This window comes from Diuraphis noxia, unplaced genomic scaffold (genome assembly GCF_037042655.1).
Source record: "Diuraphis noxia isolate RWA-SAM2 unplaced genomic scaffold, SU_Dnox_SAM2 contig0003, whole genome shotgun sequence".
Taxonomy (NCBI): Eukaryota; Metazoa; Arthropoda; class Insecta; order Hemiptera; family Aphididae; genus Diuraphis; species Diuraphis noxia.
The window spans coordinates 35236323-35248859 of record NW_028301713.1 but is presented as its reverse complement, the minus strand read 5'-3'; the positions used below and the strand labels follow the sequence as shown (position 1 = coordinate 35248859).

At 31.5% G+C, this 12537-nt stretch overlaps 1 protein-coding gene across 3 annotated transcripts; it reads right to left on the bottom strand.

Moving 5' to 3' along the window:
- Window positions 1–3237: 3237 nt before the first annotated feature.
- LOC107165077 (uncharacterized) lies at window positions 3238–12328 on the bottom strand. Of its 3 annotated transcripts, XM_089224064.1 has the most exons (16): window positions 12064–12328; window positions 11595–11991; window positions 10973–11227; window positions 10164–10709; window positions 9771–10096; window positions 9578–9707; window positions 9421–9510; window positions 9172–9338; window positions 8792–9106; window positions 8551–8721; window positions 8353–8495; window positions 6458–6584; window positions 6159–6384; window positions 6028–6097; window positions 5861–5934; window positions 3238–3582 (listed from the first exon to the last, which is right to left on the bottom strand). In XM_089224064.1, the coding sequence occupies exons 4-16, from the start codon at window positions 10686–10688 to the stop codon at window positions 3481–3483; spliced, it is 2466 nt and encodes an 821-aa protein (XP_089080190.1). In that variant the 5' UTR covers window positions 10689–10709; window positions 10973–11227; window positions 11595–11991; window positions 12064–12328; the 3' UTR covers window positions 3238–3480. The 3 variants fall into 3 exon arrangements, with proteins under 3 accessions (XP_089080190.1, XP_015368625.1, XP_089080189.1); XM_015513139.2 differs by lacking the exon at window positions 10973–11227; XM_089224063.1 differs by lacking the exon at window positions 10973–11227 and having other exon boundaries at window positions 11595–12328.
- Between the last annotated feature and the right edge of the window lie 209 nt (window positions 12329–12537).

Here is a 12537-nt window from a genome sequence, read left to right as displayed (position 1 = left end):
CCTATGTTATGAGTATTTTAAAATTGTAAATAGTTTTTACATCTTAAAATACTCATAACTCGCTTTAAAATTAAAATATGATAAAAATCCTATAAAGTTGTACAGATAATACTCTTACCTTTAAATTTTATTAGAGGTCAATTCACTCTAAATTTTAAACTAACAAAGCCACGCATGTTCTGCTGAGCGTAAAATTTGGTATGTTAGGCCGATCGCACACCAAAAGAGCAAAACTGCGTTAGACAGTGTTAGTCAGCCTAACACAGTTTTGTTAAAAATAGAACATCGGAAATTACATTGCACACGCACACTGATTAGACATAGTCAAAACAAAACGTTTTTGCTTTAAAACACAATTAGTCAAGACTGATACTGTCTGAAGTGTCTGCATTTTTCGATAGTCATAATTAAACAACGAATATTCTTATATATCATATCGTGTTTATATTATAGTATAGTAATAATATTATTATAATACAAATTATTAATTATTATTAATTATTTATATTATTATAATTTATTATAATTTATATTATATTATTGCAATTTTACAATTTACGTTTTTGGTTTAATGGGTGTACCCATATCTTTTTTTTTCCCCGTTCTTCTAAATTGTGTAGAGAGTACCACATACAAATGGCAACATCTTCGTCAGATGACATTTTTGAAACTAAAAAATAACTAAAATATTGTTTGTCTAGACTTATCTTGACTAACTGATATGCGTATATAGAAAACAAATTGTTTTAAGTTGATTAAAACAAATATGACTAACGATGACTAACACAGTTTTGCTCTTTTGGTGTGCGATCGGCCTTACGCACTTGTAAGACGGAGACAACACATGAGGGTATCACGTCCTCTTAAATGAGTTTCGGAGATAATGACAATTTTGACTTGATTTTCGTTTAAAGAATAAAAATAATTGTAATTCATTCATGATTTTGAATATACCATTTGAATTTTTAACTTAGGTAGGTACTGCATAAACTTCTAACCTGCAAGAAGAGCATTATGATCAATTCCAATATTCTTTATTGATATGTCCACCCTTGACCTGTACCTGACTAAGACGTAATCACGGTAATCTATTTAATTTCTAAATTGTCCACATGATGACTGCTATGTATAGAATCGACGATGTATAATGCATTGATGCTTGAAGTTAGTGTTAGCCATAGATAAATCTTTCTCTGCGCACAAGTCTAGAAGTAATTATTTCCGCTTATTTCTTATTCTCGACATATTCTTAAAATGTTCATCAGTGCAGATGGCATTTATCTTGGTCAGTTATTACTGTTATGAGAGTGGTTCTTCGTTCAGCAAAGTTCTTACCACTGGTTAGTTAGCCGTTGTTAGAAATGTTCAATTTTCCAATGTTGATGTTTAACATTTATATTAATTTTATCTAGATGATTATTCTAATAATATTTGAATATATTTCATAATTTCGATCTCAATCAATCGAATAATTTTCAAATATAATACAAATGAATAATAATAAATTCTATTACAATTCTTCTAGTAAGTTTACATGTATCATGTATGTAGTGTGTACCTGTACCACAGTAGTATGAAAATATAATATTTATGACATTATTATATTGTTCCTAGTAAAAAGTTCAGTCTCAGTACCAGGGCCGGTTCTAGCTTATTCAGCGTCCAGTGCAAGTATTATTTCGGCGCCTTCAACCTCTTTTTAAACACACAAGCAGGTAACCACGCCCCCTCTTGATTTTGGCGCCTCAGTGCCGGCGCACACATCGATCATATCTAAAGCTGGCCCTGGCCCTTACTCAATGCTAGGTAAATGGTCAACTTCACATCAAATTCTTTCCTTTCTTTTATAGTTCTATTAATATATATTTATAATATTTTTACATTTATTCTTAATAAAATAAGATTTACGATCGTGTAACTTTAAATACAATGTCAATTACTGTTTTAAATAATATGTGTATTTTGTAAAATTACTAACCATGTTTTCTCAAATGAAATGGGTAAATGAAGATTATTCGAACAACTATGTTTGATATTTAGTCGAATAATGTTTTACTCAAATAATGGCGTTTTCAAATAATTTTAAAGTTGTGTAAAAATCAGCCGAATAAAATGTAATCTAAACAATCATCCAAACAAAATTCCATTTGAATGAAAAATAATTTCATTAAAATCTAAAAAGGCCAGTTTCCTAATTTCCTCGGAGTGTCTCTGATTCTCTAGAAATTGCAACATCTTTAAGTGATACACTCAACGACTCTATTGCAAAAATTAAATTAACTCTAGTGCACAAATGTATATGCATAAGCCTAAAAGTAAAATAAATTACATTAATCACAATACTATTATAAAATATATCTACTTCTCAATATTATAGGCTGACAGACCATCTTCGTTCAGAATCATTTTATGTATACAATGATTTTACATACCCAATCTATTACGGGGACTCTCAAGACACATAATATAAAACAGAACGTTACTCACTTATCCCCGTTTTTTATGTTAATAAATTTAATGATTATCATTATGACAATTAGTATATTAAATAAAAAAACGTTTAAAGCCCACAAGTGTTTTTAAAATTAATGTTTATTCCTCTATTAAGCTCTAGCAACAACCACTAGAGGAAGGGATATACATTTTGTTGAATTATGATTTTGCAGTGTTGTGCACAGGCCACTCAATTTACATTACTGTTGTTTATAACCTAACTTTGAAACGAATATAAAAAAACGGAATTAGGTAACAAAGTCACCATCAATAATTCTTCATAATATAAATAATATAATATTATTTTAATTATATAGTGAAAAAGAACTTTCTAGAAAAATATTTCTATCAATTACGCAGACAGTAACCATATGGGCTGGACTAGCATTCAATTTGTAACAAAACAAAATATATCTCTGAAAATTGATGACAAGTTCCTCAAATACTCTTTTTTTTTTTTTTTTTTGCTACACAATATTATAAATTATAAGATATATTTCAGTTTCATCACTTAACAGTTATGTTGTACAATTAAATAATTCAACATTTCAATTTGTCAATATAAGACCAACAATAACATTATAAAACAAAATACATTTAAGATAAACATATTACATTAAGTCGAGAATATATTCTAATTTTAGGATTAAAAATATTTCAAACTTTGATTTTCTGATTGAATTCAAATCATTAACACGAAGAAGTGCATTTGGAATGTAAGCTCGACTTAAAACGCACAAATCATTAATTCTTTAAAAAATTTTTTAATCATATCATTAATATTGTCATATATATTTATATATAAAAAAATTGACAATCTCACATACAATATAATTTAAGATTAAAATATTTTGTTTTTAAAATTATATGTATATGAGATAAAAATCATTTAATGTTAAAATACTAATGTACTTAAAACTATATACATAATATAGAATTATCAACTATTAAGTCGAGATTTAATATCATTTAAATAAATTAAATTATTTACAATGCTACTTTGGACTTTTTCCGGGCAATGGCATCTTCTACGGCCTTCAGTTGTTTTAATAACTCTTCTCGTCTAGATGGTGCTGCTCCTCCTTTCTTCTGTAAACAAATATATTTTTAATTCAATATATAATAATTATTAATTGATTACACATTTTTTAAATTTATTTAGGCTTCAGCAACTGAGGCCATTAGCTGTAGGTTGATCGATACAGTTAGATTTTAGGACTGTAGGTTTTTTGAAACACTTGAGCGTTTGACAGAATTTCTAACGGGTACCCGTAGGTACATTTCTGTCATACCCGGGTGGGGATTGGCGGCGTATCTCTTCAGACACCGTGACTGCCTGAAGAGAGGTGCCGCATGTGACTGAGGTTCGAACCAGCGACAGTGCAAGTCGCAGCCAATGCCTTAAAAAGCTTGGACACTATGCCCCCCTGAGTACACATTTATATGCATAAAAAAGTAACATAATATACAATTAAACTAGTCATAAAAAATATGTATAAAATAAGTATAATAGCTTAATTAGGTGTTTATTGTGAAAAAATATATTTTTAGTAAAATGGCTTAACCCTTTGACAAGCGGCCTAGAATGGTACCATTATGGTACTCAGGGAGTGGCATTGGAATGAAAAATAGAAAAAAAAGTAAGAGTAAAGTAAACATTATATACATCTTACTTTTCACATACAATTTATAAAAATTAATTTAATAGAACTGAACTCTATAGTTAGCATAATATAATTTATATTAGGTATTTAAATAGGTTAGCGTATGACTCTAAAAATATGTACATAATATACAACCACTGAAAATGATAGGTTGTTACTAGACAACATAAATCATAAGCATTTTATTCTTAAGAAAATATTATATCACACTTTCTGTCAATTTTGAGTACCATACACCAGTGGTTCTCAACCGGTGTGCCGAGAGATCGACTAGATGTGCCGCGAGAAGTTACTGATATTTGTAATTATGCTGGTAAAAATATTGAAAACAGTAATTTATTTCATTACATTCGTGTTGAGTGTGCCGTGAAAATTTGTGATATATAATGAAGTGCCGTGAACCAAAAAAGCTTGAGAATCACTGCCATACTACACAGTTCATATTATTCACTTCAATAATAAATAATACAATTTATCAAAACATACATAATTATGCAATAATCATCAAGTATGCAGAAATGTGAAAAAAAACATACTGCCATTTAATTTGAAACTATTACAATTTGTAAGAATAACTGACGAAAATCAAAAATGTATTAAATAAAAGTGCATAATTGTATAAAAATGTTTAATTTTTAAAATTCATAAGAATAATGCTATATTTGTTTCACATTTTTTCGTAGATTATATTTCCAGATCATTTAAAAAGTAAATAACACAACACTAAATGGAATTAGTAGAGACCAGTCACGAGAAAACAGTTCAACACTATGCAGAAGTGCACTAAAACAATCACTATTTAGACTTAAAATGGATGCTAAACTCTTAAGTATTAACTCCATCTTTCAAATAACTAACATAAAGAATTGGGTTAAGAGGACGCCACACCCGCATGTGTTGTCTTCGTCTTTCAAGTGCGTAACATGGCAAATTTTATGCTCAGCAGTTCCAATTTAGCTCCGTTATTTTACAACTTAGAGTAAATTGATCTCTTATAAGAATTAAAGATAACATTAGTATCTAGGTTTTCACAGAGGCGTTTTATTATATTTCAATTTTGAAGCGAGTTATGAGTATTTTAAGATATTCAAGCAATTCAGTTTTAAAAATACTCATAAGTTGCTTTAAAATTGAAATATAATAAAAAGCCTCTGTGAAAACCTAGATAATAATGTTACCTTTAATTCTTATAAGAGATCAATTTACTCTAAGTTGTAAACTAACGGAGCTAAATTGGAACTGCTGAGCATAAAATTTGCCATGTTTCGCACTTGAAAGACGAAGACAACACATGCGGGTGTGGCGTCCTCTTAACAGAATCAGTTTCATGTTGATAGTAAATATATTGCCCTAATATGAAACTTAATGATAAAAATATTAAAAAGGTTCATGGGGAAATTAAAAGGAATTTGTTTAAAATATTTACAAAGCAACCTATTGACTGTTTTAAAATCCAAATTTTATTTTTAATACTTAATGAAAATCAACTATCAGCAAGAAAGTGTCTGAACGTCAATAACTGTTTGAAATATTGCAATGTAAACGTAAATTGACACTTAAAATTTAGAGCCAGTTATGAACATTTAAGAATTTAAATATTTAGTATTTCTTTTATTTAAATATAAATATCAATAAGCATAGGTAATATAAATAATATATATATGTTCTCACTACTCTATTATATATAACATGGTAGCACTTACTCTTGGAGGAGAACTTTTGGTATCATCATTATCAGATTCCAAGGATCTCTTTTTCCCCTGGGAGATTGATTTTTCTATAAAAATTAAAATAAGTGTATTATGATGCATGTTATAAATATTAAATACTATTGAATGTAAACTATTAATATATATTTTATAAATTTAACCTTTTTTAACTGGAGGAAGAATCGGAGCTCCCATTTTCTTTTTATTTAATTTCATTTGTGCTTTTTCCATCTAAACAAAATTGGTTATTATATAAATAATAAAAATTAACTTGAATATTTGTTATGCATACTTTTTTTTTAAGCAACTTGTTGGGAGATAATCCTAGTTTTTTATGTTTTGGACTTCCTCCTTCAGATGAAGATTCTGAACCACTTGAATCAGAAGATTCTGAAGAACCTGATCCAGAGGCCGAGTCACTGCTTGATGAAGATGAAGAGGTATGAGTAGTAGCTGGAGACTTGGCTCCGCTTGGTTTATTTACTGCAAACCTAGGTGGCATTGGCATTTGTCTAGCTCTAAAAATATTTGTTATAAAAAAATAGTATATTTTAACACCAATAATATCAATAAAAATAAACTTAGACTTACCTTTGTACAAGTTGCATAGAAGCTGGTGTATTTGTAGGAGAAACAGACCATCTATTAGTTGGTACTGGAGGATTCATTGATCGACTCATTGGTTTTTTGTCAAATGTATCTGGAGAAGGATTTCTCTCTAAAAATATGTAATAATTAGTGATATATTTAAAAATTTTATATAACATAATATTTATTTTATTATTTTCAATAAATATGCAGATAGTAATCAATATTTATTTTTGGAAGATTATCTTTTGGTTTTTTATTAACTTTAGATAAACTTCACTTGTTATTCCAAAAGGTATGATATAAATAAGTAATTATTTGATAAATCTAAAGAATAATATATGTTTAAATAAACACTTTAACAAATTAACAATAATTATTTTCTGTAAACTTAATTCATACTAAGACATCAGTCAACAATATCAATATCTGAAATATATACCTACAATACATAGACTTATATAGTGAATGCTGCTTAACTCGCAGATCAAAGGTTTAATTGCTTATTAAAGTTAAAATTGCATGGAATGTTTTAAACGAGTCCAAATACATTAAAAAATGTAGTTATAAGACTCACCACTTTGGCTATAGGACTTAAATTTTGTAAGAAAAATCATAGAACATAAACAGTAATAATAATAAACTTTTCTGTTGGTAAATACTTATTACTGATCTCTAATTAATAATTATGTCAGTGATTTTAAAGCGACGGATCACAACTCAAATTTGGGTCACATAAGCTATAAATATAGATCCACAAGATTATAAAATCATGAATTTGAATAAGTAATAAATAAATTGAATAACCAATAATAAAGTAAATATACAATGACAATTAAAATACCGACCTATAAACATAGAAAATCAAATAATTGAACTAATTAAACATGGGAAATAACTCGAAACTAGCTACTAAAGCCTTTTTCTCTTACATGACAGATAAAGGTCACAAATTTTTTTACAAAAACAGTAGGTCGCAAATCAAATAGACTGAAGACCACTGCCACATATGTATAACAAATTTTATAGCATGTTTATCGCAACTATGATTGTGGATGTATGTATTGTATTTTTTTTTAATAAAATTTAATATTATCCAATTAGTAAAAGTACCAAAATTAGTTAATATGTAATTTATTATAAGTTTGTTGGTTTTTTCTCATTAAACCTATAAGATTCAATTAGTGCTGGTTACAATGTGAGTCTTATAAACAGTATATACAGTGCTCGACTTGACAAAATTAAAGTAGGGAGACTCTGTTAACTTTAAAAAAAAGAGCATCCCCACCACTTGTCAAACGTTACAAAGCCGTGGGGGCTATGCCACCACACCCCCTTATACACCTTTTTGAATCATATAGGAAATATTTATGAATCATTAAATTAAAAAAAAAAAATTATGTAAATATTATATTTTTAACTTTTAAAATCAAATATAACAAACTCAAGAACAATTGAAAAAAAAACAAAAAAAAAACTATTTATTTATATATGTTATCACTTAACACGTACATTTTGATAAAAATTAAAAATTTAGAATGATGGCAATGATGGCATGATTTAGCGTCCCATGCTTTACCCTTAAAAATAAAAGTAGGGGTACGCTGAAATTTCTGAATAATTAGTTAGGGTACTCCGTTCCCCTGCGTCCCCCCCCAAGTCGAGCACTGAGTATATACTGTATTTAAGATGTATATATCTACTAAGTCAGATTTTAACTATGTATATATATTTTTTTATTTCAATTGATACAATAAGTAAATTTTAGAATATTATGTACAAGGCATGTAGGCTGATAAAAGAGGGGATCCAGTGACACTATTTCAATACAAATTTTTAATTCGTCAGAATTTAAGCAAATTTAATCCTCTTTACAGAATAAACTAAGTAATAATTACCTGGTTTTCTATTTGATTTACGACCAGGAGATGTTTTAAATGACATTGGAGGTGCTTTCTTCCTATTTTTTGTAATTGAGTTAGATCTACCTCTTGAATGACTACGTGAGGTATAACTTGAGTTGCTTGAACTACTACTGGATCTGTAAACATAACCGATATTTAAGATGTAATTTAATAGATAAAATTATTTAGTACCTAGATGATGAGAACGAAGAATGAGAAGAATAAGACTTCTTTCTTCCTCTAAGTTTAGGTCGGCCACCACCAGGTGATTTAGATCTCATCCATGGATCAGACCAATCATCTCCTCTTCGTGGTCGACTTGATGACCTATCTCTCCTATTACGATGACCAGAAGGTTGTGGGCTACAATTAATAAATATAATATTGAATTTAAATAGCAATTAATGAAAAATCTAAAAATTCAATATCATACCTGTACGATTTTTCAGAACGCTGCATAATAACTTCTCTATTAGGGGGATACTTAGGAGGCAAGCCTCGGTGATGAGGTTTCAAACCTGGATGATAATAAGGTTCAGGGGGTGGATAAGGATAATATGGATTTCTTCGTGGAGGGGCATGAAAATCTATTGGATGTCCAGGAGGAAAATGTGGTAAAGGACGACCATGATGAGGAGGCCAAAATTCTGGTCGGTGATGGTAAAAATCTACTTGTGGTGGCATAAATTCATCCACATAGGCATCTGGAAGAGGACCTCTATGATGCCGAGCTTCTAAATCTGGTTTACTATAAAAACAATAAATTAAAATCTAATAACTTGTTGAATCACATTTTTCCTTTAGTGTACTAACAATCTTTCAATAGGAGGGCTTAGTGCAGGTGAAGCCGTTGGACTAGTTGGACGCTGCGCATAGTAATCATTTTCTTTTTCTACTTCTTCTTGATTTGATGTTAAGTTCATTTTTTTTTCTTCAAAATCTATATCAGTTTCTTTCTTTTTATTAGACTTTTTAAGTATCTAATATGTAACACAAAAATTTATAAAAAATTAATTAAGAATTATTTTACTGTTTTATATTAGATATAAATATGCTTTTAACCTCTTTAGCTTGACGTAATCCTCTTTCCCAAGCAGTTTCTACAGGAGGTATATCATCTTTTTTTATTGGTGCGATCGGACCTCCAGGAATCTAATCAATATAACTCCCTTATGTTGATATTATAGTTTAAAAAAGATTAACTAATAACAATATTTACCAGAGGTCTTTCATGCGTTCGATAAGAATCATTTGGATAAAATGACGGTAGGCCACCAGGTGGTGGTACTGGACGTACCATTTCAAACATTGAATAATTGCCTTTATCCGCAACGCCTGGGTGCAAAAATCTAGAAAACCATTTTTGATGAATTCATTTATACATTAAAACAATTTTACTAGCTATTACTCACCGACAGCTTGCACCCCATGTGCATTGTCCTCTCGAGTAAAACCGACATATCGGCCTAGGTTCTGTCTCTTCTGGCCGATGTTCACCTTCATCAGAAACTTCACCTTCTTCAAGTTCCTCAGGTTCTTTTTCTTCTTCAACCTCAGTCTCGTCTTTAACTGGCTTTGGCTCATCGCATTCAACATCTTCACCATCTTCAGCTTCAAAATCTAAAGGTTCTTCAGGATCATTAACAACATTAGGCTCAGTCTTAACATCTACATTGTTATGACCATTAACTGGAATAATGATTTCTTTTGAAGGAGAAGGAGCGTCATTATCACTTTTCTGTCAAAAAAAAAAAGACATAATACTATTTACCACTTTAATTAAATTGTGTAAATAATTTTTTTACTTGGGAAGCATTATCATCATTTATATCATCCATTGAGTCTTCATCAGAAACATCCGACAAATAATTATCGTGAGGTTCCTTTGTTTCCTTATCGGATTCATTGCTTCTTGATGAAACTTTGGATGACGGTCGAGAATGGCTATTTCTGTCTGGAGAACAAGCTGTAGAAGATACATGACTTGATGAACTAGATTCTGAACTCGGACTTTGTGGCTCATCATTTTGTTGATGTTCAGGGCTACAAGGTTCAACAACAGGACTTTTAGATTTAGATGATGAACTATCAGGTGACTGAGGATCATCATCATCTTCATCATCATTGTCCTGTTCTGGACTTTGCACTCCATTATCTATGCTTTGAGATCCAGACGAATTATTGTCAGGGCTCTGTGGGGCTGAATTATGACTGGATGCTGAAGGCGAACCGCTGACAGATTGTTCTCTAGTAACATTGTCTGGTGATGCAGATCGACTTGAGTTGTTTGATTGAGAGTCATCAGAATTTGTGGAATTGTCTGATTCCATTGATGCACGTTAAATAGACTCCTAAGCATACATAATTTTCATTAGAAAATCCCATATTTAAAATGTTTAATGTTATTAAGCTCAGGATAAGAAGCATAAATAGGTGAAATTTGTCTAAAAATATAATCCTGAACTCATATGAATTCTTTGTAACAAAACATTTAAAAAGGTTCAAATCAAACAAATAAAATGATGAAATTTATGGGTATTATAACAGTAAAACGACCATATATCCTGTAAAAGCCCAGCCCGCCCAAAGATCGCTGTTTTCTGGTAGATCTTACCTTCCATTGCAGCGAGCATATCGAGGTGCCGAAATATATAACGGGAACACACTTTTTGTCGATAAATACATAACTTTAATACTTGGAATAATTATACGGAAGATAGAGCAACACACGATCGACAAGACTTTCACGACACAAACTAACTGATTTAAGTAAAAAATAAAAACGGATATCCGGTATATCTAAATGTACTCTCGGCTTGAATTAAGTTTAAAAGTCGTCGATTTAAAAATACTTTTTTTTCGCTGAAAACTATTTGAAGAAAGAAGAAGATAAAATGCACAAATAAATTATTCATATTATTATCGTTAATATTAAGGTTCATAATAAATTATTATGATATATATTTCGACATCATATTATTATTATAATTATTACAACCGTCGACATAAGCACAAGTCGACATAATAATTAATAACAACGATAACGAAATGACAAAACATACACGCAAGACGCAAAACGACGACAACTGGCGGCGAATCGTGCGTGCCACGAGCACGGTGTATACAGACACGATTGCCGGTGTATGATCGCGTCGTCGTCGTTTACCTCTTAATATTTTATCATAAAATGTTTTTAAAAATAAGTCCAGTGCAAGCACGGACGCCGGTTCTCTCACCTCTTGAGTACGATTCTTGACGGTGTCTGATTAACCGTGGTCTGGCAGGACACTGACAGATTTGGCGGCGGCGGAGAATAGGGCACTGGAGGCCCGCTGCTCACACTCGAGATAGGGCTAGGGCTAAAACATTAGTCACGGAGAGACGGCGTTGTTGTGGGACCGCCCGATGACGATAGTCAGCGGCAACCCTCGGAGACGGAATGCGTCGCGCGCTGGAAGGCACACGCACTGGTAAAACGGCGATCAAAATGGCCGCACGTTCAGATCGGTGCAAGAACTCGGCTAATGGCCACTCGCTCCCGTTGCACTGTTGCAGTAAGCCAGTAATGTAGTTGGTGGTGGCGTTGAAGGCGGCTGCTGTAAGTCCGGTTGCGCTGCGGTCGTTGTTGTCGAACTATTTTGCATGATAAATAAAAGAGGTATGTCAGCAACAGTACTAATTTGAATCTCGTTTGCGCATCCCCACCTTTTTTCATGTGTTACTTTCTGCGCAGGTAGCCATATTGCTTTTCTCCGTTGTTACTATCATTTATTTATTATCAGTGTTGTATGATTTTGCGATTTTGCCATTTGTAGAAAAGCCATAATATGGCGAATATGCGTATCAGGGTGTTGCTGATTTACCTCATGCTTTTAGTTGGTACAGTGGTAAATAGAGTTGTATTTGAGATTGAGACATTTGAGACTTGAGTGTGGAGTGTGGACTACTAAATACTAACTGTGGAAGTGTGGAGTGTCGAATGTGGAGAACTTACCGGAGAATATGTCTCGACGGAGCGAACCGATCAACAGTGCGTGCACTGGCCACGGTTATATATTACCGTGGTGCCTGGTGTTAGGGCGAAAGCCTGCTGCCGTCGATTCTCGATTGGTGCGCGCGATCGTTCGAGCGCGGAATTATTCGAGTTTACTCTTCACGTTTCATGGGGCGAGGGGCTAC